The sequence below is a fragment of the Dacryopinax primogenitus genome (genome assembly GCF_000292625.1).
Source record: "Dacryopinax primogenitus strain DJM-731 SS1 chromosome Unknown DACRYscaffold_4, whole genome shotgun sequence".
NCBI classification, from domain to species: Eukaryota; Fungi; Basidiomycota; class Dacrymycetes; order Dacrymycetales; family Dacrymycetaceae; genus Dacryopinax; species Dacryopinax primogenitus.
The window spans coordinates 1,017,924-1,043,544 of NW_024467201.1; the positions used below are offsets into that span (position 1 = coordinate 1,017,924).

General features: G+C 53.2%; 10 protein-coding genes across 10 annotated transcripts; 5 read left to right on the top strand and 5 right to left on the bottom strand.

The window, feature by feature from the left end:
* Positions 1–345: 345 nt before the first annotated feature.
* DACRYDRAFT_48216 (uncharacterized protein) lies at positions 346–969 on the top strand (the record flags this gene model as incomplete). Its single annotated transcript, XM_040774813.1, has 2 exons — positions 346–377; positions 432–969. 2 exons carry the CDS (start codon positions 346–348, stop codon positions 967–969), a joined length of 570 nt encoding a protein of 189 aa, XP_040631208.1.
* Positions 970–1,517: 548 nt separating this feature from the next.
* DACRYDRAFT_76712 (RNA-binding domain-containing protein) lies at positions 1,518–2,566 on the top strand (the record flags this gene model as incomplete). Its single annotated transcript, XM_040776220.1, has 4 exons — positions 1,518–1,769; positions 1,831–1,887; positions 2,097–2,193; positions 2,255–2,566. Coding segments are annotated over exons 1-4 (555 nt in total), but the record flags the coding sequence as incomplete, so codon positions are not given.
* Positions 2,567–3,321: 755 nt separating this feature from the next.
* Positions 3,322–3,941, bottom strand: DACRYDRAFT_105378 (Ctr copper transporter; the record flags this gene model as incomplete). The annotated part of the gene is made up of 3 exons (XM_040768084.1): positions 3,322–3,441; positions 3,489–3,588; positions 3,637–3,941. The coding sequence occupies 3 exons, from the start codon at positions 3,939–3,941 to the stop codon at positions 3,322–3,324; spliced, it is 525 nt and encodes a 174-aa protein (XP_040631210.1).
* Positions 3,942–4,262: 321 nt separating this feature from the next.
* On the top strand, positions 4,263–8,763 carry DACRYDRAFT_76716 (ARM repeat-containing protein). Its single transcript, XM_040776221.1, has 15 exons — positions 4,263–4,716; positions 4,769–5,035; positions 5,091–5,330; positions 5,384–5,511; positions 5,561–5,914; positions 5,966–6,188; positions 6,241–6,351; positions 6,404–6,475; positions 6,525–6,710; positions 6,761–7,283; positions 7,338–7,561; positions 7,613–7,709; positions 7,757–7,860; positions 7,912–8,347; positions 8,403–8,763. The coding sequence occupies exons 1-15, from the start codon at positions 4,402–4,404 to the stop codon at positions 8,453–8,455; spliced, it is 3,333 nt and encodes a 1,110-aa protein (XP_040631211.1). The 5' UTR covers positions 4,263–4,401; the 3' UTR covers positions 8,456–8,763.
* A 541-nt stretch (positions 8,764–9,304) lies between these two features.
* On the top strand, positions 9,305–10,585 carry DACRYDRAFT_20886 (uncharacterized protein). Its single transcript, XM_040772122.1, has 3 exons — positions 9,305–9,708; positions 9,764–10,068; positions 10,121–10,585. The coding sequence occupies exons 1-3, from the start codon at positions 9,377–9,379 to the stop codon at positions 10,531–10,533; spliced, it is 1,050 nt and encodes a 349-aa protein (XP_040631212.1). The 5' UTR covers positions 9,305–9,376; the 3' UTR covers positions 10,534–10,585.
* Positions 10,586–10,594: 9 nt separating this feature from the next.
* On the bottom strand, positions 10,595–12,562 carry DACRYDRAFT_20888 (RBP11-like subunit of RNA polymerase). The gene is made up of 7 exons (XM_040772123.1): positions 12,296–12,562; positions 12,196–12,245; positions 12,004–12,125; positions 11,725–11,929; positions 11,583–11,671; positions 11,284–11,532; positions 10,595–11,235 (listed from the first exon to the last, which is right to left on the bottom strand). Exons 1-7 carry the CDS (start codon positions 12,370–12,372, stop codon positions 10,822–10,824), a joined length of 1,206 nt encoding a protein of 401 aa, XP_040631213.1. The 5' UTR covers positions 12,373–12,562; the 3' UTR covers positions 10,595–10,821.
* Positions 12,563–12,922: 360 nt separating this feature from the next.
* DACRYDRAFT_20889 (uncharacterized protein) lies at positions 12,923–15,795 on the bottom strand. Its single transcript, XM_040772124.1, has 2 exons — positions 15,382–15,795; positions 12,923–15,328 (listed from the first exon to the last, which is right to left on the bottom strand). The coding sequence occupies exons 1-2, from the start codon at positions 15,680–15,682 to the stop codon at positions 13,134–13,136; spliced, it is 2,496 nt and encodes an 831-aa protein (XP_040631214.1). The 5' UTR covers positions 15,683–15,795; the 3' UTR covers positions 12,923–13,133.
* Positions 15,796–16,894: 1,099 nt separating this feature from the next.
* DACRYDRAFT_20890 (uncharacterized protein) lies at positions 16,895–17,989 on the top strand. Its single transcript, XM_040772125.1, has 3 exons — positions 16,895–16,946; positions 17,000–17,049; positions 17,099–17,989. Exon 3 carries the CDS (start codon positions 17,161–17,163, stop codon positions 17,899–17,901), a length of 741 nt encoding a protein of 246 aa, XP_040631215.1. The 5' UTR covers positions 16,895–16,946; positions 17,000–17,049; positions 17,099–17,160; the 3' UTR covers positions 17,902–17,989.
* A 32-nt stretch (positions 17,990–18,021) lies between these two features.
* Positions 18,022–22,587, bottom strand: DACRYDRAFT_20891 (uncharacterized protein). Its single transcript, XM_040772126.1, has 8 exons — positions 21,955–22,587; positions 21,840–21,897; positions 20,523–21,792; positions 20,286–20,475; positions 19,758–20,240; positions 18,951–19,709; positions 18,392–18,899; positions 18,022–18,342 (listed from the first exon to the last, which is right to left on the bottom strand). The coding sequence occupies exons 1-8, from the start codon at positions 22,531–22,533 to the stop codon at positions 18,266–18,268; spliced, it is 3,924 nt and encodes a 1,307-aa protein (XP_040631216.1). The 5' UTR covers positions 22,534–22,587; the 3' UTR covers positions 18,022–18,265.
* Positions 22,588–22,865: 278 nt separating this feature from the next.
* Positions 22,866–25,499, bottom strand: DACRYDRAFT_105385 (uncharacterized protein; the record flags this gene model as incomplete). Its single annotated transcript, XM_040768085.1, has 10 exons — positions 22,866–23,666; positions 23,717–23,902; positions 23,948–24,282; positions 24,332–24,548; positions 24,595–24,684; positions 24,733–24,797; positions 24,853–24,896; positions 24,949–25,028; positions 25,077–25,367; positions 25,425–25,499. The coding sequence occupies 10 exons, from the start codon at positions 25,497–25,499 to the stop codon at positions 22,866–22,868; spliced, it is 2,184 nt and encodes a 727-aa protein (XP_040631217.1).
* Positions 25,500–25,621: the final 122 nt, after the last annotated feature.

A 25,621-nucleotide genomic window follows, 5' to 3' on the forward strand; every position in this document is an offset into this window, starting at 1 on the left:
CCGAGATTTCGGCGGTCGGAGAGCTCGGCCCAACCGCCGCTTTCAATGTTTCTAAAAGGGTCCTCGTGGCACTCAATTGACCTCTCCAAATACGCCTCTCCAGTGAGTTCATCGAACGTCAATATTACTACGACAGCAAAGGTTGATCCAAGGAAGCAGGTGTATACATAGACGGTCCGAGCGTGCGCGCTGATGCCGGAATACGCGCTCATCCCAAAACTAGACTCGGCACAGCTGCAGTACACGGCCGGCGCCGTCATACTCCTTGCGGTCGCAGGCATCGCACTTCGCATTTTCTTTCCTACGCAGCCAAAGATCCGTCGAGAGAAGGCCAGGAAGGGAATGATGGAGGTCACTGTGAAATGGGGGAAGGAAAAGTGCGTTCACGAACGTGCCTTGACTGGACGTTAGATTAACCTTTACCAATCCAGGATACGCGTACCATTACCACCTCTCGAGACCCCTTTGTCCGAGTTCCGAAAGTCCATATCCGATGTGACCGGTCTGCCTCCTGATGGCTTCAAGATCATTTACTCTGGAGCGGTTCTGAAGGATAACACTGCTTCATTAGCATCGTTCGGGGTCAAACCTGGTCGTGCACTGGCGATCGTCGGTCTCAACGAGCCCTTACCAACGCCGAGCACTGCCGCTGCGCCTGTTGTCAAAGAGAAGCCCACCGAGCAGTCGACGATTGAGAGGATTCGGAAGGAGTTGTCGATGCTAACCTCCACATTGTCTCCCGAGCTGGAGACATTCCTGGAAAAGGGCGCGTCTGTGGAGAAGGAGGAGCGCGAGGCCACCCACACACGGCTTGGTGAGCTCATATTGCAAGTTCTGCTGCGCTTGGATGCGCTGATGGTGGAAGGATGGGAAGAAGCGAGGAAAGAGAGGAGAGCGGCAGTCAAACATGCACAAGACATGCTGAATCGACTAGATGAGGGTTGGAAGAAGATGAGAGGTGGAGCATGATTCGCGGCTGGTGGATTGTGGGGTTAGACCTTTGTCAGCACTTTCTCCTCGGCCACATTGCAATACAACTATTGTAGGATGCACATTGCCATACTTGAGCGGCGTCTCCATTTGATTCGTGGCGGGCGAACATAATGTCCGGATCCCATGATCAGTGGTAAAGATTGTCACACACATCAGGGCGAGGATCATGGCCAAAGGCGCTTCATAACACCAAAATCACGGTATGTAAGTAGCGGGTATCTGTATGGTCCGCCCGCAGCTCTACGAATTTGATTGAGTTCGCGTTCGGAGCATTAGACGTCGATCTACCGGTATGTTGGGGTTACGCCTTTTCAGCGCGGACACAAACGTCCGTTCTCTTTCAACCTCCAGCAGAGTGCTTCCGCTCTTCACAACTTCTTACTTCTTCTATCAAGGGCGCGATCGAAGATGTCAGAGACTTTTGGTGCTTCTTTGCCTGGACACATCACTTTGGTTACCTCTGCACCCCAAAAACCGCCTGGCGGCGATTAAGCAACGCCGCTCGCCCGATGTGATGGCTATAGCGCGGCTTGCGGCGAGAAAGCGGCACTCGGCCGACGCTCCACGGAACACACAGGAATCGTGGCGTAGCAAAAACTATTTGAGTGACCATCCGCTTTTCCGGTGGCATTACACCTCTTCATTTTTAACCGTCACCAACTTTGCAAAGTTGTCAGTCGAAAGGCAATGTCATCCCGCAGTGGACATCGTGTTCTCTATGTTGTTGGGTTTCACAGCTCAACTCGTGCAAAGGACTTGGCAGCAGGGTTCGGAAAGTGAGTCGTTTGTCAGGCGCATCATGGTCTGTGAGCTTATAGGCGCGTTCGTCGTGCCTAGGTTTGGAAAACTCGTTCGCTGCGACATTCCTATGTCTAAATACATAAACTCTCAACCGTGAGTGATCCATCTCCCTCCAAACCCATCCGCGGCGATGGCGACGCGAATTTTGCGATCTATCTCCCTTCGTGACGCACACGAACCTCGAACGTCGCGCATATATGCTCTCTGTCCAAACATGCGAACGATTTTCCCCGAACGCACTCTTTTACCTTCCTCGTTCATCGTATGAGCTTCCTGTCTGATATTATCCCTTCGCACCTCAGATATGCTTTTGTGGAGTACTGTGAATCTGAAGACGCGGATAACGCGTTCAAGGATATGCACAACGTCCACCTCGATGGTGCTTTAATCAAAGTGGAGGTGAGCATATATGCGTTCACATTTAACGATCATGTATGCTGAGACAATCCATTGTCTCAAGTGGGCGCGTCGTGCTCCTTCCAGTATCTGGCGTACCGAAGGGCCTCCTGGAGAGCGTGGGAATGACACGCGCGACTATACAAACACCGCTAGCTGGGACCGTCACGATCACCGCAAGAGTGATCGCGACTACCGTTCGGAGGGGGACGATGACCGTCGTCATCGCCGCGACTATGAGACGGGCAGGAATGAAGAGCGTCGACATGAACCTCGCATATTTGACCGTGAAGAGGACCGCAGCGAACGCGTTTATCACCATGGTCACGAGCGCGACTACGAGCGCGATCGTGACCGTGATGAGCATCGTACTCAGGAACGCGATTCTGGTCGTAATAATCGTGACTCCGAGCGCACCTACAACCGCCACTCTGAACGTGACCATGACCAAGAGCGCACGTATGACCGTGACAACGACGTGGAGAAATACAGCAAGAAGACTTCCGACTACGATCGTGTAATTGACCGAGGCCACGACGAAGACCGTGAAAACCGTCGTCACCACGAGTTCCGCGAACGTTCTCGCTCTCCTCGCCGTCGTGATAGTGGCTACATAGATTCAACTGCCGCTAATCGCGTTCACGAAAGGCACAGTTCTGGATACAGTCGCGAGCGCAAGTACGAAGGGCACGACAGACACTCCTCTGGTCACAGCCGTGAGAGCAAGAACCAAGACCGCGATAGGCATCGCAGTCAAGATGAGCAGCCTTCTCGATATGAGCGTGGATCCCGGGACGAGAAAAAAGACGAAAGTCCTCATACGCTTGTTAGGATGGATGATTGGGGATTCGATGACGCTGTTCCTGCTGAAGTTGATGGTGCTCGTACTCCCCCGACTCCTCCCCAGTCTGTGAGTCTGCGGCCGGCTGGACCGCCTCGCGATGTCTTCTAGAATTCGATTGCTCCTTTCACCACTTCCACTCTGCAAAATTTCCAATGCTGGCTGTTCCTCGGATCTTCGGCGTAGTTCAAAAGTATCATAATCTTTTCATTTCTGAAGTCGCAGTATTGAGCAGTAATGAGTAGTGCACACTGTGATAGTATTACAGAATGTTTTCAGGACAAGAAATACTAGTGGCAGACGGCTCCTTTGGTGTTGACACCGAAGAGGATCGCCTCTGGATCTATGTTCGCCTCGAAGATGAAGTGTCCCAGCCCCGCACCGATGACAACGGCCAATATAAGATATGCCTGGAAGATGGTGAGAATACATAGGTGAATAAGGGAAAAGGACTGACATTGTATGTCATGAAGACCAGCATCAGGAATGCAGACAGAGCAGTAGAGGACGCGTACAGGAGTGCGCGAACAACACGAGAGTACATGGGAACTCTGGCACTATCCAATAATGAGATAGAGTGGAGCAACATAATCCGAGACACTCACACTCCCATACGAGATGCTCTTGCTAGCAACAGTGCCTCCTCGCCAGGGCTTTCGGTACCCGGCGCATGTTCCACACCCCTCTCCTTAACCATCCTTGCCGCGATCCTCTTCTCCATCTTGACCTGCGCAACACGCAGATATTCAAACAGCAACCCGAGGAGAAGAATGGCGATGAACGAGGCGATGAACTCGCCGATGTTGCCAATGTGCCATTGACGGAAGACGACGCAGGTATTCTCGACCTGCGTGTTCCAGAGCATGTTCATCGCGCAGCGGCGCATAGGTGCGGCAGCAGAGGCATGCATGCTGTGGTCGTGGTTCATGCCTGTCGTCTGTCGTGTAGAGGGTATGAGAGATCTATATATGCTGCGCAGATGACGATGTTGGGCTGCTGGCCGCGGTGATGGATGGCGATGATGAGGTTGCTTCGCTGGCGGGAGCAATCTCAACCTGTGACTTCACGGTCGCGACAGACTCATCCTTACGTGCCTGATCCCTTGTCGTCGTCTATTTGCCCGTGCTCGCCATCGCTGCTGCGCTGCTTTACCTATTCTGTACAACTGCCAATACTAGCAATAATCCACCTGGGGTCGAATGACAACCTTGTGGAGCTAAATCCGGGGAATGTTACTTCAATGATCAGCTAGCGCTATCCCGTTGTTGCCTTAACCCCTCTTCGAGTTACGGCTCGACCACCATTCGTCGCGTTCAAGCCGCCAAGAAAATTCAACTCTGATTACTGGCAATAAATAGACAACCGACAATATGGCTACTCAACAAACCACATCCAAGGACGATTCTGAGCTGTCGAAGAGGCAGCGTCGCCTTGCGCTGCGGGAGATTAACCTTGCTGCATATACAAACCCGGAGAGCCCAAGCAAGGCCCCGGACTCGTCACTGAAGCGGCACACAGCGCTTATCAAGCGTATTCGACAATCCATGGCGTACGAAAACCGCGATCAGATACTGAAGGAACTTGAGACCCTTACATTAGAGAAATACCTGGACGAGATCGTAGGCGCTATTAGTGAGGGCGTCCTGAAATGCAAGACGGATAGGGATGTATGGAGTGCAGTTGAGGTCAGCTTTCCTGACTAGAGCTGGAGTGATAACTCAAATAATGCATTTTCAGGTCATTTCTGCATTTCATCGTCGTTTCCCGAAGAACTTCACCCCCGCGGTAGACTCGTCCCTGCTAGCTATCCTGGCTCCACCCGCTAAGGTCAATGCTGTCCCCGGCCAGTCCGCTGAACAGAAAGAGAAAGAAGACGTGGCGCGTATCACTCGCCAACGCCCTGTGCTTCGGATATGCGCAGAGTTGGGCATGGTCGGCGTATGGCGGAGCGAAGATGGCACTAAGAGTGGAGGCGAAGGTGTGATCAAATTACTCAGGGATCTTGTACGTCTTCGTATGTTTTGTGGTTTCATCAACTCGCTAATGAATCCCAACTTAGCTCTCTCACGACCCATCGTTGTCGTCCTTGCCGCTCCTTATCACATTTGTCAAATCATTTGCTCGCCCCTATCTAGGGACCAATGCTGGCGAAGCTGCCGCCGAACCTACACCTTCCGAAGCGCAGGTTGAGGACCATGAACAGGGTGAGCTTGTGGAGCGAGAAACGCGTGAGAAATTGAGACGCATGACGGAGAACTACTACGACACGGTGTCGAAGAAGCTCGTTCAGGCGCATTTGGTGAGTGGTGCCTGGTCATGTCATTTTTGACACTGTAACTGATAGTGGTTCAGAAATTACAAGAGCAGGATCGGAAGAATCATGAAGCATACATTCGTTCCGGAGAGATCTTCGAAGACCGCCAACAGGCATATGAAAAGATGACCAAGAATTACGAGAAATTGTTGTCTAGCGTGCAATCGTGAGGACATGAGTTGATCATTGTTGTCAGTGCTGATGTGTTGCGCAAGCTTGTCGGAAGTCTTGAGCTTGCCCATGCCGGATCTTCCCAAGGAGTCCGGACATTCTGAGTCAATCATCCTAGGAGATCAAGGGCTCTCTCATCTGGGTGGAGATGATGAAGAATGGACCTCAACCAACAAATGGGAGGATGAAGAAGAGCGACGATTCTACGAGGACATTATCGATCTCAAGGACTGGGTGCCCAGGAGCATTCTGGGTATTGAGGAAGAGAAGAAAGATGAACAAGCAGAAGCAGAAACTCCAGAAAAGTCTGAGGACGAAGAGAAGAAGCTGGAGGAAGAAATGCAGAGATTGGACGACAAAGAGGAAACAGCCACTACCGATGATGGAGATGATGATGGGTAAGAGGGTCCTTGCTCGGGGTTTGGTGCAGCAGTTGACCGAAGTTTGAGTGCAAGTGAGACCGGTTCCGTTACTCCGACTCGTTCACCTTCGCCTGTCATTTCTACCCTCCCGGCCGTACCTGAAGAGCAACAACAGAGTGCGGGCCCTGCAGCGTTGATGACTGCTCTTCTGGCCCGTCTTCCAGATGCTACCAACCGCGAGCTCATTGATCAGGCGGCCATCGATTTTGCCTTCCTGAATTCCAAAGCTGCGAGAAAACGGTTGATCAAGGTGAATTCTTCCCCATGGACGGTTTCACTGAATCTTATTTTGATCCCAATAGTTCATGGGTCAAATCCCTCGGGAGCGAATTGACATTATTCCATATTATTCACGATTTATCACTACGTTGAACAAATACATGCCTGATGTCGGAGCTGGGGTTGTGGAGATGGTATGTCCCCGAGGTTTCTATCGTCAAAATTCCCTGCTGAAAGGTCATTTAGCTTGAAGACCAATTCCGATTTTTGCAGAAGCGGAAGAAAATAGTGAAAGAGCTTGAAAACAGTCGAGCCAAGGTAACCATCTGCGTCTTCGTGTGTGACAAATGCTTACAACGAGTGCTAGAATGTTGCATTCTTGTCTGCTCTGACCAAGCACCGAGTTGTGCCTTCTCACCTTATTTTGCACATTTTCAAAGTCTTCCTGGATGACTTCAATGGCCCTAATGTTGGAAATGTTGCTCGACTGTTGGAAGGGTGTGGTCGTTTCTTACTTCGGAGTGAGGACACTAAGCGGAAAATGGCGGAGTTGGTATGACCCGTGCTCACAAAATGGTAGATATCACACTAATATCTGCATAGCTTGGTGTCATGAAGCGAAAGCAAAGTCTTCAGCACTTCGATGAAAGACAAATGCTTATGCTGGAGAATGCGTTCTACCAATGCAACCCTCCCGAACGGGGCCCTAGGGAGGTCAAGCAGCGCGATCCAATGGACGCGTTCATCAGGCATCTGGTTTACGATGTCCTGTCCAAGAAAACCGTGGACAAAGTGCTCAGGCTTCTGAGGAAGCTCCATTGGGAAGACCCGCAAGTGGTACACTGGATCTTGAAGGTGTTCACCAAAGTTTGGAAACTGCGCTACGCTAGCATCAGCCTCCTGGCTATGTTGGCCTGCGATCTGAAGCAATATCATCCTGACTTCTGCATCGCCCTTGTCGATCAGGTCCTTGAGGACATCCGTCGAGGGCTCGAAGTCAACATATTTAAATGGAATCAGCGCCGCATCGCGTCTGTCAAATATCTAGCCGAACTGTACAACTATCGATTCATCAGTTCCAACATAATTTTCGATACATTGTGGCTTCTCGTGACTTTTGGACATCGTACGTTGTCGCAGTGAGACGGGGGAGATCCATATAAGCTGAATCCTATTCCAGCGGACGGCCGTCCTCTGCCTGGTCAGCCTGTCCCCATTGACGCACCAGACGATTTTTTCCGCGTCCGTTTGGTGTGCACAATCTTGGATGCATGTGGCATGTGCTTTGAGAAAGGTGCTGGAGCACAGCGACTCGACGCTTTCCTTCCGTTCTTTTTAATGTATGTTCATTGCAAGGAAGCAATGCCAGTGGACGTGGATTTCATGATTACGGACACAATTGAGGTGACCACAGATTTGACTGAAAGTAAAGCGAGGGCTGACGGAGTTTCCTAGGCTCTCAGGCCGAAGATGGCGATGTTCAAGACTTATGACGAGGCTGCAGCGGCAGTGAACGAGATCTTCCGAGTGCAAGCCCAGAAGATGGCTGATGGTAAGAAAACATGACAATGAATATCACTCAGCTGACACGGCCGTCAGGCTCTGGTGTCAGCGGGTATGACAGCGATGGCGATGATGACGAGGAACGTCCCGATGTCGAAGATGAGGAAGAAGATGGAGACAGGCAGCAAGAGGATGAAACAGTACGTACATCAATTAGTGGTGGGCAAGTCAATGTTGACCGTCGCCCTCAGCAAATGGATCGCCCAGAGGAAGAGGAAGCCCCGGTATTGTTGCATCAGCCCGAGCCCACGGGTCCATCCGAAGAAGACGATGCTGAGTTCGCCAAAGAACTGGCTAAGATGATCTCCGATGCAGGAGAAAATCGCAAAGTGGATAGGAGGACAGCCATGACGATGTGGGAGTCAACCGTTATGCCGGGCAATCTTCGCCGACGCAGAGACTCTGTGAACCTAGAGAATGGCAAGAGTGAGCCGGCGGATGTCATGAAATTTACTTTGCTGTCGAAGAAAGGCAATCGGCCTCAGACGCACGAACTTAATGTCCCAGCGTCCTCGGACCTTGCAACGCAGACGCACCTTGCGCAGTTGCGCGAGCAACAGGAGCAGCAAGATCTCAAGCGGCTTGTACTTGATTACGGCCAGCGCGAAGAAGAAGAGGACGTGAAATGTCAGTGGTATTTCCAGCACACGTCTTAACTATAATTGACCGTCTTTCTCGACAGCTCTGGAAACCTCCATTCGCAACCGCGGGATTCGGGTCAACTATGGTAGATAGCCTTTACCCAACTTGCGGCAATCCTGCACGTCAACTTTTAACCCTTTCGGCTCACGATTTCTCTCTATTTCTGATGCCAAGCTGGGCGATCCTGCTCTCATGAGACCGCTTCTCATGATGCGCACGTTTGCACTAGCACCGACCTCTCTCAACATGCGTGGCGTGCTGTTGTGTATGTTCGATCAGACACTCTGCGAACTCCATGACCACGGCGGACCTTCCTTGAGGCGTTTGCACTCTCAGAGACGAGTATGGTACTGTAGGTCCGTAGCACTCCTCCGTATGTCCTGTAGCCAAGTCCTTTTCAAACCCTCGTAAGATAATCTTATTTCGTTGTGACGAAAGTTTGACAGCGGCTATCCCATGGCTAGCTTTTCACAGACTCAAAGCCCCACAATTTCTCGCTGTATCAGAATTTACGTGACGATTGGAATTACGTTTCTCGCCCCCTGAAGAATTTTAGCTATTGATGACCTTGCGGAACGCCGACACTTGACTCGGCGCTAATGTGGTTGCATGACGATTCTCCGGAATGCTTTACAACCGTGGGCTTATTCACCGTACGTTGTGCACCTCGACTCTCTTGCACCATGCACCATGCCCAGCGACGGACCACCGCATTTCCTATCCGAAAGCGACGCAAAAGTCGACCCCTAGCCCCCTCGCACTGCACCTCAGTCGTTGTCATGCGATCTATATCGATAATTGAAACGCGTTTCTTTGAGGCTGTGAGTGTCGAGGGTGGAAGCAGGCATATCGATGCATCATATAAACCTCCTTAGGGGTCTGCTTGACAATGTCAGCCTCGTGCCCGCACTTACTCCGGTCATCTCCCTGTTTCTCTTCTCCTACTTAATCTCTATTGATCCTCGCTAAGCTCATCGACCTCAGCAACCACCACATACGACTTACCCGTCTATCATGTCTACCGAAGAGCTCCAGGTACAGATACCATTGACGCCCAATACTGCCGGTGTTGGTGCGAGGCGCAAGCACGCCCCGAAGCTTCCTCTCAGCGCCTTCTCACCGCCAGGAACCAGCTCGGGCTTTCCCCTACCCACACCTGATCCATCCCTCATGCTCCCTGCGAGCATCATCGATGCCGGTGTGAGCGGGATCAGGACTTGGGAGGACCTCAACAGCTGGTGGACTCAAGCGGCCGACCGTGCTGATAGGACGAAGGGGATCGTCGTCCAGGCACCGACGTTGGAGGCAGCAGAGGCACTGGATGAGCTCTACCCAGGACATATGCAGTCAGTATTCGCATCTTGACACGCATATATGCACACCTAACATACCTACGAATAGAAACCACGCGTACGCCGCCACGATGCAGAAGGTGCTCTGCATCTCGGTCCCGATGGATCTGTCGAAGGAATTCACCCTCCCGGAGCGGCTGCACAAGACAGAAATCCATCTTGCCATCAGCTCGCCTTTCACATCGGCCTCGGAGACATACGCAAAGGGACTGCAAGCTGTTCTAGAGGGCGCGTATGTTGCCGAGATTGATGTCCACGCCGATCTGGGCGAAGACAAGACGTGGGAGGAGCTCGAAGACATTCTGGGCAAGGCGCTGCCGTCAGAGGAGCAGAAACGCAAACCTGTCATTCTGAGTAGGCGAAGTTCTTTGTCAGTCTTGCCAGTAGGAAGCTCATTAGTCTGCAGAAAACCTCTTGATCCCGGCCGTGGGCTTCAACACCCCTCTGGTAAAATTGCTCACCCACCCAGTCTACAAGGCCTTTCAAGATCATATCACCCAACTGTCCCTATTCCCCAGCGTCTATGTTCAGTTCGGACCTCCCGAATGGGGCCCCGTCCCTGCCGAGAAGGGGGATGAAGAAGTTCAGAAGGAAAGGAGAGAGTGGAAGAGGCGGATAAAAATGTACCTGGGGCCGGTGGTCGAGGCGTTCGGCTTCTCCAGAATCATTTACAGCTCCACTGGATCTAGTAAGTCTCCAGTGTCGAAGGCAAGCGATTGGTATACTCTTGCCCGGGAATGCGTTGCGGAGATGGGCGTGGAGCAGGATGCGCTCGATGGGGTCTTTGGTGTCAATGCTTTAGACGTTTATAAGGCCTGAAACTGTACTTTATCTCGATAGATTGATGAAACCAATTCGACAGCAACTTAACCCCATCATGATTAAGAGTGTGCGCACACATTACAAATATTGGTGGCAGCAAGGATAAGCCGTGTCCATCACATTACACAGCCTACATGAGAGATCGCTTACAGGAGCGATATACACTAAGATGCACATATCATATCGACCGCCTTCAACCATCTTGGTGATGTATGGTCGATGTAGCAAGCAGCCCACGCCCAGGGGGCAAACTTTTCTCCAGATCCACAGGGCCACGCCGACGCTCTAAAAAGCTCCCCAGCCACTGTCAGCGCCGTCTCCACCTGAGGAGCCGTCAGGCCTGCTCCACCCATTTCCCGACGGCGAGGTTGCTCCACCGCTGGCGTTGCCCCATCCATTGGCTGCGGGTGACCGTGCGCCGCCTCGTTGACCATAACCGTCCGGAGACCCAGCATTCCCTGAACCCCAACTGCCTCCCGCGGATGACGCGCCGCCTCCAGGTGCCGTGTTCGCCCAAGCACGAGACGTATTCCATGTAGCTGTTTGCGCACCACCGCCCCAGCCGTTCTTGTCGAACCCGTCGGTGTGTCCATTTGCCATAGTTGAGGGCATCTGAAGACCTGGCGCGTCCGCAGGCTCGTTCACCTTGCGGCATGCGAAAACCAAACCTGCCAACTTCTGTTGTAGTTCTGCGAGGCCCTGAAACGCCGTCAGAACTGGAATGGTTTGTGATCACGTCAGACTCACCCTCAGACACGCTTCTTGGGGGGCAAGCGAGCCAGTGGTTTCCACGTCGAAGTAGAACCGGTCTGGTATGGAAGTGAAATCAAATACATCGCCAGGAGGTGCTTCCTCGTCGGCATTTTTGCTCAGTGGCCATTCTGCCTTTTCGTCGACTTCGTACCAATACGCCGTGTGTCGCAGCTTGTTGTGCGGATCATACTCAAATCCGACAGCCGCGCAGGGCGACCACTTGGCATGCTCTTTTGCTATTCCCTAGAAAAGGTCAGCAAAGTATCCCGTGAACAACTATAAGGGATTAGTACTTTGCGGGCTACACACCTCGCCTTCAACGCCTGCCCTTTCCGCATTCTCACGAGAGATATCGGTCTTCTATTCGGGTCCGGATCAGTCGCTAGCCGAAGCATGTGAGCTACAGAACATTGAACATGGAAATAGAGGCCATACCTGGGCCGGCTGGAACTCCGAAGTTTTTCCCGCGCTTGGAGAGAATGTCTTCAGCTGCAGATGAATCTTGCTCCTCGTGGTCCCACTGATCGGGGGGTACCATCGTTAGATGATCACTTGTTACGTTCATCTCGCCCTCCGTACACCGCACGTCTATGTCATAGACGATGGCACAGTAACGGCATATGCCAAGGCAGGGGCAGTCCTGGAATATGAAGCGCCCGAAGCGCCCAAAGTTCAGGCACATGCATTTCTCGGAAGAGAAAGCATGCGACAAACCCTCTTGTACCGCATACCCTCCTCGCAATTTGTGCTCGTCAGGGGGATCATCCCGATCCGGTGAGAGAGGAACTCGTCGACGAGGACGGTCGTATTGACCTCGATCTCCACCATGTCAATCGCTGATATGGGGGTCAGCATTACGAGAGGGATGATGATGGCGGAAAACCCGTCATTAACCCGCACACGTACCTACGGTGGCTACGTCCGCCATTATGACTCGCCGGAAAGAGTTTGCGAACCTACGCGCAGGTTAACAGGCGCTCGTACGAACAAGAACGCGGCTGCGCACGATAAATCCACTCCTGTCATCACAAACTCCACCCTGTCTTTCGCTAGCTCTCGTATCCGTATTGCAGGATCCTCCATGGTGAATGTTTCGCGTGGTCGTTCGCGGCCAAGGCACTGACAGTAGCACAGAAAGCACGCGTCAAATAGTCCAGTAAGTGTATTAAGGTGTCGTCGCAGATCGCTCGATTAAGAGGTCCGTATATGGCCGGTTGAAGCAGGGAAAAGAAAGAAAGGCCTTTGGTAAAAGTGGTGGTAGGCGAGGACGACGACGGCGCCTGTGCTGAGTGATGAGGAGAAAAGGACGAGTGGCGGACGACGCGCTCAAACTTGAGTGGGCGGGAACAAATTTTCTAAGGCCGCCACTTTTTGACGCCGCTTGTGATTCGTGAGAAACTTTATCTCCGAAGGATTGGTTTATCACCATCCAACAAATGGAGTCTGGGAATGCCCCTTCGATGCCTGGATATGAATTCGCTTATCATTACACAATGTTGCGAGCGGTGTTAGAAGAATATTGGTAGCTAAGGAGAACTGCGCTTACTGCATGTAGCATCACCATTTCAATCACAGGCGGCAAGAAGGAACCTGTCGTCCGGCACTTGGGGACTCATACAGGAAAAAAAGAGTGATATTTCACCAAAGAAGCTCCACGCTTGTACCACTAAGTAAAACACAGCGTTTCAATCTACATTCGACATTCGGTGTATGCTTAGAGTCCTTCATGCGATGCTATGCGATGTATGATTATGAGAGGTGAGCAAAACAGTCCAAAAAGAGGAAATGCTAGGAGGCGGCGGGCCCAGCCGCTGCTCCGTCCAATGTAGCTTTCATCATTTGATTTAGATCTCACTCCCGCTCCGCGCGCGAGTCATACGAGGAGCTCCCCGCATCTCGAACTCCTCTCCGGAAGATCCGCTCGCCATTCGACGCCCCGCACCAGCAGCGACATGTGATGGAAGGGAAGGAACGGGTGGCACTTGTCCACCGCGAACGTAGGACATGCCAACTTCGGGTGTATTGCTCCGGGTGTTGGGACGCGTCGAGGAGGGTGAGGTGATCCCTCCGCTGCGCATAGTACCGCCTGTCAGCTCATCCGAGACGCCAAACACGTCCCGCTCGTCGTCCCTCAGAACTGCATTCCTGTCGCTCAGATTCCAGTCGCCACGGGGCATAAGCGGTTCGCGGTATGCCGGAGCAGGCTCAGGCGGGGCGGGCTTAGCCTCCTCCCAGGGAACGAGGGTGTATTGGGAAGGAGGTGCAGCAGGCGGGCTCGGGTTACCGGCACCAGCAGGCCCGAAGATCTTGCAATCGTGCATGGCTTCCTTGAGCGCACACACCCACTTGTTGTGCCTTTGTGCGTGGAGAGCCACCTGCTGCCAATTGCTCTTGTACTTGATCATCACCGAGAGTGACATCTTGCCCTGTGCAGGGATGTCCTGGACGATGACGTCGAACGCAGGAAGGTAGTCGCGCCTCTCTGCGGTGACAAAAGCGAGCATCTTGGCGCGAAGCTTCTCCAGTTGTTCGAAGGTCGTGCTGAAGTCCACGTCGAAGGTGAAAGATTCTGACATCTGTCCGCTGCGGCGCACGTTCTCGACATACTTGGTGTTGAGTACAGCGTGAGAGCATTGAACGGTCTTCCCGGCAGTGGTCATGAAAATCGTGCTGAGGAGCTGGATTTCCTTCACGGTGAACTGGTATCCGTCGATATCTACGCGGTCACCGCAGTCGTAGGGGTGCTTGATGAAGAGGAAGATGATCGACGAGAGAATCTCGGTGGCAGTACCACCGAAGAGCCAAGAAAGAGCGAGGAGAGAGCCACCAAATGCGGACAAGGAGGTGTAGAGTGTAGTGTCCAAGCATGCGATAAGGACGAGAATCGCGACGAGGAACCAGATGTACACGAGGATCGCATCCAGGCGCCCGACGGCACTGTCAAGGTTCTTCATGCTCGCTGCGAGGCTCAAGCGCTCGCGATGGGTTTCCATGCAGGCCATTTCCATCTCGTCCCTAGTGGCGTCTCCGTTCCCGTCCTTGTCGAACAATGTGAATGCGAGCTGGGCGGTCTCAAAGTCCGGGAAGAAACGAGCAATGTCGTTCAGAGTGACGGACTTGGCGCCTTCATTTCGGAAAGAGTAGTACAAGCGCCTGGCGAGGAGACGAGACTTGTTGGCGCTTGACAGGGCGGTCTGAACACGCCCTTCAGGCGAGTTTGGCTGCAGCACCGAAGCCCCGGCGATTTCGGTTGCGATGTTTCCGAGTGCCGTGGCAGAGGTTTCGGCCACACTACGCACGCCGTGAAGGAAGTCCTTGAGCACTTTCTTTGGGTTCATGCGAGACATCATAGACTGGTCGTCATTCATCGTATCCAATCGTCCCGGGATGTTGGAAGAGTTACGATAAAGGATAACAAGGATCTTTACGTTCATCTTCTGCACTGCCAGGCGGTCGGCGTAAGACGTCTCGTGGAAAGCAAGGGCGATATACTGGATTATGAGTTTCTCGACGAGGAGGATCACGGAGGAGATGAAGAGAGCCTCGCAGATGCCGGCGATGGTAGTAAGGGCGGAGTTGAGTGGGTTCGTCGGCTGAGCGAACAACTCGAGCATGTGGGTAAATGAGATCCATATCGCGATCGACCAGCCTAAGAAGGCGACGTATCGCTCGCACACCTGGAGGAAGTCGATGTACTTGCGCGCGCCGAGAAGAACGACACCGACGGTTGCGCGCAAAACTCTGGGGAAGATCATAGCTGTCGCGAAGGCCGCCCACCAGCCGGCCCAGACGACACTGAACCAGATGGACCAGTACAGAAGGGGTACAGTCGCCATCCGCGCGTCCTTCGCGACGGTCAAGCCTAGGATACCGGGGATCCAGAGCAGGCCCAGTACGGGCAGAATGTATAGCGTCCAGCGCGTGAAGATGGAGAGATTAAGTAGGTAGGCATAGAATCGCGACATCGGAGTCACGGCGAAATCACCTTCAGCGAATCTCAAATGTTCTTCCTTTGCAGTACTCGTCTTAAATTCGAATCCTACAGAATTTTCGTCAGACATGATCAATCAGATGCTCATCGTTAGGGCCCACCTTCATTGAACTGGTGACCAACACCTCCGAGCATATCCCAGCTCGGATTTCTGCTTGAGTGGGGCCGCTTCTCTCCACTCTGCCTGAAGTTCTTCGCCTTAGGAGTCGATACGTTATGATCGTCCTCGCTGGCGGGGGCACCATTGTACGTCATATCGCGGCCGACAAGGTTGACGCGCGAGCTGTTCACTGGTATGTCTGAATGCAGCGTGGTGGTATCGTCAGCGTCGCTGCGGCTGGATGGATAAGCTGAGAGTTGAAACGAGTCGTTGATCTGGTGCGGGGAGCGACCAGAAGACATCTATATACGAAGAACCCCTTGTGGTTTGGCGGATAGCCTCGTGCTGATATCGCCTTTGGGTCAGGGTTCCAGATAGTCGGTCGCGTATTGACGAAATCGGTGTCTTGCGAACCAGATGGAGAGTGATCGTCGGAGTGAAAGAAGGTGGGGTTATGGGAAAAGGACAGATATCTTGCACTCAACACAAGATAAAATGGGGGTGATGGTTTATGAGAGAGAGGGGCCTGGAGCTGAAGTGAGAGAAGCGGGGTGGGAAAGCATATGATATGTCGGTGGCGATAAAATTCTACTTCGGAAGGAAGACAGTCAATTAGGCCCGATAGAGCCACAAGGCTGTGGAGCCCTTGTCTTGCTCATTTGCAATTTCTTTTTCCTCTTTTTCCCCAAAGAGAGCTAGCAGCATTGCTTATTACGATATCCACTCGGCTTCCATGACGATATAATGCGTCAATTCGCTTTCGAGGGTGCGTCTGTGTGCTGTCCACATGAAGAAGACCGCCCGATGGCACGTAATGTAATGCGAGTCGTAACTCAATCACACCCAACGACGCGTTGTGACGGGTCCACTCATCAGATTGATCCCATATTCCAATGCACTGACTGGAATGTGCTTGTTATCATAACAGACATTGTTTTGCTAACAATCCTACGTCTTGCATGCCAAAACACAGAGTCTACATTCCAAAGTGTTTTGGAGAGCGACCGCAGACCAAATATCTTTCTACTTGCGTTCATAATCCTTCTCGTTTCCACACGTGTATCCTGGTGCAAAGCAGCATCCGGTGCCAGCACAGAAGCCTTCTGGGGCCTGGTATTCCGCGAACTTTCCTCACGTTCACGTTCACACGAACTCTTCCCTCTGCTCGAAAGGCTGGCCCGGCCGACTTTGAGCCTCATTCTCTCTTCCTCGACCGTGGAGCGGATCAGCGGAGGGTACATTTCTGACATCCCACCGCGGTCGGAGCGCTTTGTTATCCCCGCGTCTTGATCAACTGTTAACATAATCTTCCCGCATCTTCCTTTCCCTTCTTGTGACGTCCTATTTCCGTTTTCGTACATTTGCTGCCGCGCGAGACAATGAACCATCATGTGCGACTATGACTGTTCCCAACCATTCCGCGTGTCTGGAGGTCAAGCTTGAGCCAGCAGAGGATATTGAGCATGTCTGGCCTTTGCCTCCAAGCAACCATCATCCCTATTGTTGGTGTTTTCAACCGGAGAAGGCTGCACTCCGCCAAGCGCATACAAAATTGAACAAGGGGAGGTACGTCAAGAGGCTATTTCACGCGGTTTCTTGCTGAAAGGCACGTATATAAGGTGGTTCTACACCTGTTGCAAATATACAGGCCATCAGTGCGGTTTCTTCCGTAAGAGCCCCTAGCCCCTATTGTTGATCACACTAAATACCTTTTACAGATTGGGCAGATCAAGTAATTGGTAAAGCTCATAGCGCCGCCCATCCACAATCAATAACAGACATGGACAACACGCACTTCATCGGTTTTCCCAACTCCCCACATCATACGCGTGCTCGTGGTGTCGCTTCAGCTGCTGCACACGGCTCCGGTGCGGTAACACCACCTCGCACTCCTGTAGCTCAGCGAACCAGACCCAGGTCGGGTGTGCTCCACACACCGGGCGGTTGGCCGGCACAAGAGGAGGACGACTTCCACACTTCACAGGAGTCGCCAATCCCCCCACCCGCGAATCTCGACTGGCCGGCGGCTCGGCCATCCACTCCTTTCCGTCCTGAAATCCAACAACCCAACAATGCGCATACACCGAGGACACCGAGCAGGGTCGCAGTGAGCGAACTACCGCGCACACCGGCAAACATGTCTACACGATCAAACGCTGCACCAGCGACGCCGAGCTATCTCACACCTGTCACGAATGAGCAGCTGAAATTCCTCACTTCCCTGCCTCATGATTTTCGAATGTCCTATTCGAACGAGCTCACTAGCCTGGCCGAGCACCTCAAGCGGCAAGATCGTCTCCACAGAGCTGGGGAGAAGACCGTAGACTTCCGCGAGAGGAAGATAGAAGAGCTCAAGGCTGAATTGGAGTCTTGTAAGCGGCAACTGGCTGACCTCGAGGCGTTGCGGCAAGATCCGGACCTGTCTGATTTGCAAGGCTTGGCCAGAAGAAGCGCGAAACACGAAGCACAGATTGCGGAACTACAGGAACAGGTTGCTGCTCTGCAGGGACATCGCCGGTGAACGTCTTCTTGGTTACTCATTGTTCTTGGGAATCATTCTCGGTGCATACAGCTTGTTTGTCCTTCCTGCGCGGACACTTTAGGCCACACTTGATACCTTCAAAACATATGATACTCGTTTGCAGATTAAATTACCCTTTGATTGCACAATGCTACATGTGATATTCTAAGAGGGCCTGCATTTTGGGATGGTGCATAAGGATGAAACGTCATGGTCATGTCTCCAACTCAAAAGCTCCCTGCGACCCCCCCGACAGGCAACTTAGAACGGAGAAATATGAATGGATATAGTGTGCATGAATGCAGGTCCAAATGATAGAAAAACCGATAGATAGGAGGCTGAGAAACGGAAATGATGGTCACAATTAGTAGTCTCGACCGCGACCACCTTCCAGAATCTTCTCAATAACCTCTTTTGCCCTGTTGATTGAGTCCTCGGAGCCTGCGGTAGGAAATTAGATTGACTTAGGCCGTGAGGAACTAGATCATACCTGTGATCATGATGGTGTTGTTATCACGACCAACATCAATATTGGCGCCGGTCTCCTCTCGGAGCCTGGTGATGGTGGAACCCTTGGAACCGACGATCCGAGGGAACATGGTGCGGTTCGGAAGAGTGAGGAAGCCAATATGCGTGTAGGTGGCCGCATGCTTGATAGCCTCCTCTAACTCTTTCTCGGCGCGCTCCAATCCTTCCTTCGATTTCGCCTTGATCGTCCACTCAGCATCACCTTCCGGCATGTGCTGATAGTTGGGGACGATATCCCACTGAGCACCTTCTGACGGAGAGACAGGCTGATCAATGCGGGCCTCCTCCTGGGAGCCGCCCGTCGGGGGCTTGATCTCGGGCTTTTCGGGCACGGTCGAATGGTCCACCGTGACGCCGTACGCGCGCAAGGAACGGAAGAATGCCCCGCCTTGTGAAATGACATGGTGGTATTTCAGCGGCACAGCTTTTACAGAAGTCTCCTGTGGCGCACGCTGTGTGCGATTGTGAGCCTGCATGTATGGTCAGAAAGCAAAACAATGAAGCTATACGCTGATACTGACAGGAGAAGCGGCGAAGGTTTCAGCGCCCTTCTTGATCTCGGCGATCGCCTTTGCGCAAGCAGCGCGAGAGCCATAAACCTTGACAACATCTTGTGGCTCCGAGTCCTTGACCTCGTCTGCGTTCTCGGCATCGCCCACAGCACCGTACGACCTAGACCCAGGGAACTGGATCTGGGCACCGGTGGACTCCTGGAGTTCCTGCAACCGCTTGCCACCACGGCCAATGAGGGCGCTGTGAACGGCGATTGGCACACTGACAGCCAGAACAACACGATCACGAAGACCCTCAGCAACCTTTTCTAGCTCCACCTTGATCTTATCGACCAGCACGCGCTTACCACGCAGGCGAACCTCATCCTGAGACTCGCCTTGTCGAGGGAATTGAACGAGGCCGGCTTGCGTACGAGGGTCGGCAGGACCTCCACAGCGTCCAATAAGGTCACGCAGGCCCTGACCACCCACGCCGATGATGGTACGGTGATACTTCTGCTCGATGGCGACGATCACGGTCACTTCATCGTCCACCTCGGCAGCAATAGCCAGGATAGCCTTTTTGGCCGCCTCGGTCTCCTTCTTGCCGCCCTTGACCGTGATACCGGTAGTGCCACCCTTGTTCTCACGATCGATATCAATGTGGGTGTTGGTCTGATCCTTGATCTCGTTGATTTGTTGGCCGCCCTTACCAACAATGCGAGAAATGGCAGATTGCGGGACGGTGAACTTGAGCACATTGTTTGTCTCCTTCTCGAACTCAACGGTCTGCGAGGCGTCAGTCTTATTCTTAGAACACAAGAGGGTTACTCTCACCTCGAGAAGCTCAGCCTTAACACCCGCAACGCCCTTCCTACCACCACGGAGGAGCACCTCATCCTTCCCGACATGCGGGTCCCTCTTCCGTCCCTCCGCATCGTTTTCCTCTTTCTCCTTAGGGAACGTGATCTTCACACCATACTTCTCCTCCAAGCGGATGGCGTACTTCCCGCCCTGACCAATAAGGGAAGGATGATACTGTGCGGGAATCTTCAGGATCTCAGTCGTCTCGTCCGCCATGCGGTCGACCTGTTCCGAGATCCGCTCCTTGGCCTTGAGGACATTTTCTTTCCTCCCAACAATCTTGATGTTAGCCGTCGAGGGCGCCTTCTTCTTCTTCCCCTTGACTTCCTCCCCAGCAGGTTCCTGTTCATCGATATCGATCCGAACGCCGAGCTCGTCACGGATCTTCTTGATACTAGAACCCCCGGTCCCAACAATGCGGGCGATAAACTCGCGGTTGACGTGGAACTCTTCCGTCTAGGACACGTCAAACAACGCCAGGCGATGAGCGAAAAGACCCACAAATCCATTCACAATATCGTCGTTCTTGGCATCCTCGACGATCTGTAGGATCTCCTTAGTAGCGCGCTCCACCTGATCCTTCGGGCCGCGGATGACGATAGAGTCCTCATCCACATTATCCTTAACGTGAGCGCCAGGCTTGTTGTTAGATCCAACCCTGATGATGATAGCCTTTTCCTCGCCGATGATGCTACCAACAATTAGTGAAACCCCGCTGACTGTACATAATCCACGCACCCATTGAGCGTAGTCCCCCCCTGGCCGACGATGAACCTGTGCCATTTCTTGTCAACCTTGAGAGTCTCTGTCTTCATATCCGCGGCTTCCTTCTCCATCGCGGCCATCTCCGCCTTGACCTCAGCTAAGCGCTTTCTGATCTCTGCCTCGTTGGTCTTCTTGTCCCCTTCCATGGGGTGCGTGTACACCAGCAGGACGGTAGATGTATCCGAGCCCTCGTGCGGGAAGAGGACGTCCACGCCGTGAGCATCTTGAAAGGCTCTGAGCTTCTGCCCTTTCTTACCGATCAGGAACTTGTGAGTCAGGGGCTCAATCTCTATGCTGTCGAAGCACTCGGCCGTAAGCTGCTTGACGGCCGCGTCCAGATCGTCGCGCCCTTTTTGCACCAAGGCCTTGTTATCACCCACGATGTCGATAACGACGTGACCACCTGTAGAGTCGACCAGAGCCTGCCGAGGGGCGAAGAACTTGACACCAGGGTGCGCCTCGCCGAGTTTCCGGAGCCTGCCAGAACGAGTGAGGAACATCAGCAGCTGATGGGCATGCTTTGGAGGCGTAGGGTAGATCTTGTTCAGGTCGACCTGCAGAACACTTGCCGTATTGGCTTGCTTCATGACGGCTCCAAGAGCGATGGGAAGCTGATCCTCGGGGCCGCGGATGACGACCTCCTCAGAAGGATCGTCGAATGCGGGCAGTTCCACACTGCATCCGGTGTCCTCGACAATCTTCCTAGCTGCCTCGCCGACAAGGAAACGATGCTGACGCTTGGGGAACTTGTATGCGAGCTCCTTGGTGTTCAGCTCAAGATCGTTGACCATAGCCTTGACGCGATCTGCTGCCAGTGCGACAGCATTCCTCTCACCGGAGATGATGACAGGCGCGCTGTGGACAGCGTGGGACTTCTCTGCAGCAGTGGCATCGTCGTCCTCTTCCGTCGGGTGGTAGGGCTTTGGAATGGTGATCTTGACATCCTGGCCTGCTTCCAGCTCATCCTTCTTGGCAGAGAGGAATGGCCAGAACTGGCGAGGAACGGGAACCTTTGTCGAGGTCCTGCTCGTTTTCTCGGCGACGATGGCGTGGATGTGTGCGTACGCGTGACGAGCACCGGGAGCAGGCCCGTTGATGGTGACGGTCAGGGTAGGTTCTTCGACTTCATCGGCATCTCCATTCGCAGGCAGGGTGGCAGCATCACCGTTGGTGTGCAGGGTCTCGCGCCTGGGAATGTCGACACGGACGTTGAACTCGTCACGAAGGGCCTTGAGCGCAGCACCTAACAAGGATTAGGCTGGGGTTCGGATGATCGGGGACTATGCACACCTTTGGGACCAACAATCCGACCAATCGTGGAGACAGGGGCATCGATAGTCAACGTAATCTAGTGATGGATATTAGTATACATGTGGCATATTTGGAATCGGGTTGATCGACGTACCACCGGCGAAAGCATCGAGACCAAGCTCTTGCGAGCCTCTTCCACCAACTTGGCAGTTGACGCCTTGATCAAGAAGGTTGTCTCCTTCCGTCCGGACTTCATCTGCGAGCTAGGGTCGATGTTGACACCGTGCTTTTTCATGACGATCCTGCATACATCTCCGACTGACTGTTTCGGCTGCAGCACAGGCGATTCGATGACGAGGGTGTCGGTGGGCAACACCTGCTTGGCGATGGCGGGACCAGGCGACGCAGTTCCATTGGGCTTACCGGCAGGAGCCTTTCCTTTTCCCTTGACGGCAGCAGAGCCAGCAGTCCACTTGCTCTTCGCCGGGGCCTTGTCAGGCTGGCGAAGAGCGGGAGCAGCCAAGCTTGGGAACGCAGCTTCGGAAGCTGTATCCAGTGCGCCTGACGGTGCTTGCGTAGGACGGGAGCTCGATGCCCTGACAGCGGGGGTCGGTTCGCCCCCACCGAGAGATGGGAAGGGGTCGACGATGTCTTCGTGACCGCCGACCGTCGCGGGGTTTGCACCGTGCATACGAGCGAGGTCAGCGGCGGAGATGCTGTTTGATGAAGCCATTGAATTGTTGATGAATGAATTGTCTCAAACCTTTTGACACAGAGTCAAAATGCCGACGGGGAAGACGCCAACAAAGAGGGGAGAATGGGAGGAGTTTTAAGTTTTTTTGGAGGGAGAGAAAGATGTGTTCACTGCAGTGAGGACAGTAACGTGGACAAGGGCGGAAACGGAGGCAAGTAGACTCCTTAAACCCCTACCAGACAACAGGGTTACATACATAGGGTTCATACCTGTTATTAGAAACACAGGGATATCATGGACAAACTAACACTGAGGGAGAGGGGTACAAGTAAGGTCCACAAAGGTAGCCTAGACTCTCTTGACTATTGCAATCAATCATCCTCAATAGCCATGTCTTCCTCCTCATCCGCATCAACCGCCACAGGGCCACTGGTAGGCGGAATTACAACTGCTGGAGAGATATGTGTTGCATCGACCTCCAAAGGAGCCCCGTCAACGTCTTCGAGTGGTGCGCCATCAACGTCGTCCAGTGGGGCCTCATCGACATATTCGAGCGGGGCGCCATCAACATCTTCAAGCGGGGCGCCATCAACATCGTCCATCGGAGCACCATCCACATCATCCATCGGAGCCCCATCCACGTCGTCCATCGGAGCCCCATCAACATCGTCCATCGGCACTCCATCCACATCTTCAATCGGTGCTCCATCCACATCCTCCATCACCTGCCCATCCACGTCCTCCGCCTCCCCCGCAGGCCTAAACGAGCTCGCCTTAAACCTCGGTTTCTCCTGCACTTCTTCCCTCACTTCCTCCTGCACCGTCTCCTCCTCCTCCGCAACCTCCTGCACGACGTTCCCATCCAGCCTCCGGCGATACTCCTGTGTCTTCTCAGGGGGGAAGACGATCCAGTCCTCCCATACGTCCAGGACATTCGTGATCTGTTTCTTGAATGTCTCTGCGGTGATGCGTCCAGGGAAAGAGTCGTGGATCGTTTCCATATGGTCAAAAACCTGCCCAAGGCCGGATTCGAACTCCTGTCGCAGCTTCCAGGCGTTGGGGACAGAGGCGGCCGAGTTGTGTAGGATATCGCAGATTACGTGGAGGCGGGCAACTTTGCGCGGAACAGGGGTAGAGTCAACTAGCAAAGAACTAAGGATAATCCTTGCGATCTAGGAGACCTCGCCATCAGCTGGATATCCCAAGTTTAGGAGCAACATACCTCAGTAGCAGCGTCGGCATGATTCAAGGCAAAGCTCATCAGTCTTGCGATTTCACCCCTTTTCCCGGTGGTGCCACGGAGCATCGACTCGAACCTGCGCAGAGCAAGCTTTCCAAGCGTGCCTTTCCTGTGATTTTCGTTTTCCGATTCTTCCGCTGAATCAGTAGAGTATATCGAGTTGGCCCCCTATACCAGGTTAGTGTTAGCCATGAAACGGGAAGAAGGGCATACATCATCATCGAATTGCTCCAGTTCCAGAGTCCTCTCCCTTTTATACTCTTCCGGTGAACGGCTGCGCCTCCGCCTTTCCCGGGACCTCTCCGGCGTCCTAGAATCATCGCGATATCTCTTCCTCGGGGGTGACCGAGAGCGAGAATCTCTCCTCCGTCTGTCAGGCGACCAATCCTTGTCCCTGCCACGATCTCTCTCACGACCCCTATCCCGATCTCGACCAGAGTCATATCGACGAGGCGACCGGCTCTTAGATCTTGACGTGTGAGATTTGTGATGCTGTCGTTCTGGCGAGCGCGAACGTCCGCGTTTCGCACCGATCCCAGGCCCAAGGTCTAACGCTCTCCAGTCAGACCCGCTCTCATCGCGCTCATCTAAGCGTACCAAACATTGCCCTCGACGGAACGGATACTGCTTTACTCCACCCAACCCTCAAAGTGGAGCCGTTCCACTCAGCTCCGTCAAGATCTGAAACAGCGACCTCTGCATCACGGCGCTTCATGAAGCATACAAAGCCGCTCAGACTGTTTTGACGACGTGGGCCAGTTGGGACACCAAGCACAGACGGAGGATCCTCGTGCCGAGGCCACATTATCTTAACCTGTAAAGCGATGAGAAAGGCAGTAGCGTTATTGGAGATCACGTACGGAGCCAACCGGTCCACATTTGGCGAAGTACGTCCCCAGTCCTTGTTCAGTCACGCCAGTGGGAAGATTTGCTACAAAAACATTGGTGGTCTGTGATGAGGTGAGCAGACTGCAGAGGGTGGTAAGAGAATGACAAACCTCCATGTCGCCGACATCTCGAGATCCTCGACGTGACTCTGATGAAGTGAAGGAGCTGCTTTGGGCTGGGAAAGGAGTTCAACAAAAAGATACGGCATTGAGAGCATCTTTATTGCCCACCTTGACCAGAACGTTTCAAGCGCTCTTCACGTGAAGCTTGATCCCTGTCAAAATGACTCGTGAGGAAAGAAGCGAACACTACACGGGCTTACATACCTTTTGATCTCTTCTAGAAAAGAATCCATCGCACGTCTGCCCTTAGTGTAATGTCGCGCGCCGCCCATTGCGGGTGCGGACTTAAACAGCCTTAGTGCAACGGTGATGACACGTAGGAAGATACGTACCTCTTCTGGTTTCTCCTCGTCCCATGCCATATTTGCCTTGACCGGTCCTCTTCCTCTGGCATTGGGCGGGGCAGACCCCGACTGTCCAGCTCTGACAAAGCCCTTGCCCTCCCTCTTGTCCACAGGCCCACTAGCAAAATCATCCAAAAACTCTGCATACGCCGCTTTAGCTCTTTCCTCCTCTTCTCGCGCCTTGGCTTCCGCAGCCTCTTTCTCCTTATCTTTCTTCGACTTTCGTACACTGCCACTCGTAAAATGCTGGATCTTGGCATCATCGACCTTCGACTTGGACTGTCATCAATACTAGGTAAGCGGACGGGTACGGGTATGTGGACAGCTGTTGAAAACCTGAGGAGGAGGTGCAGCCTCATCATCGTCAGAGGTATTGAACATGGCTAGGTTGGGCTTGCGTAGAGCAGACATGGTGGGTAAGAAGTGTGTGGTGAGCGCAAGCAAGCAGAAGGTAACGCGTGTGTGATACAACTCGTGGCCCTTATCTCCGACACAGCCCCTAGCACCGAAAGTTGGACCCTGAGCGCCTAAAG

Excerpts from the sequence above, each read along its gene's own strand:
- DACRYDRAFT_20890 (XM_040772125.1), top strand. The coding sequence starts at position 17,161 with ATGGACAACACGCACTTCATCGGTTTTCCCAACTCCCCACATCATACG.
- DACRYDRAFT_20888 (XM_040772123.1), bottom strand. The coding sequence starts at position 12,372 with ATGGAGGATCCTGCAATACGGATACGAGAGCTAGCGAAAGACAGGGTG. Across the intron at positions 12,246-12,295 it reads ATGACAGGAGTGGATTTATC|GTTCGCAAACTCTTTCCGGC; the intron begins GTGCGCAGCCGC and ends ACCTGCGCGTAG. Across the intron at positions 11,672-11,724 it reads CGGAGTTCCAGCCGGCCCAG|CGACTGATCCGGACCCGAAT; the intron begins GTATGGCCTCTA and ends TGCTTCGGCTAG.
- DACRYDRAFT_20891 (XM_040772126.1), bottom strand. The coding sequence starts at position 22,533 with ATGGCTTCATCAAACAGCATCTCCGCCGCTGACCTCGCTCGTATGCAC. Across the intron at positions 21,898-21,954 it reads TCTCGATGCTTTCGCCGGTG|ATTACGTTGACTATCGATGC; the intron begins GTACGTCGATCA and ends ATCCATCACTAG. Across the intron at positions 18,900-18,950 it reads AAACCTTCGCCGCTTCTCCT|GCTCACAATCGCACACAGCG; the intron begins GTCAGTATCAGC and ends CCATACATGCAG.
- DACRYDRAFT_76716 (XM_040776221.1), top strand. The coding sequence starts at position 4,402 with ATGGCTACTCAACAAACCACATCCAAGGACGATTCTGAGCTGTCGAAG. Across the intron at positions 5,331-5,383 it reads AGCTCGTTCAGGCGCATTTG|AAATTACAAGAGCAGGATCG; the intron begins GTGAGTGGTGCC and ends ATAGTGGTTCAG. Across the intron at positions 5,915-5,965 it reads GATGATGGAGATGATGATGG|TGCAAGTGAGACCGGTTCCG; the intron begins GTAAGAGGGTCC and ends CCGAAGTTTGAG.
- DACRYDRAFT_20889 (XM_040772124.1), bottom strand. The coding sequence starts at position 15,682 with ATGTCTTCTGGTCGCTCCCCGCACCAGATCAACGACTCGTTTCAACTC. Across the intron at positions 15,329-15,381 it reads TGGTCACCAGTTCAATGAAG|GATTCGAATTTAAGACGAGT; the intron begins GTGGGCCCTAAC and ends AAAATTCTGTAG.
- DACRYDRAFT_20886 (XM_040772122.1), top strand. The coding sequence starts at position 9,377 with ATGTCTACCGAAGAGCTCCAGGTACAGATACCATTGACGCCCAATACT. Across the intron at positions 9,709-9,763 it reads CTCTACCCAGGACATATGCA|AAACCACGCGTACGCCGCCA; the intron begins GTCAGTATTCGC and ends ACCTACGAATAG. Across the intron at positions 10,069-10,120 it reads ACGCAAACCTGTCATTCTGA|AAAACCTCTTGATCCCGGCC; the intron begins GTAGGCGAAGTT and ends ATTAGTCTGCAG.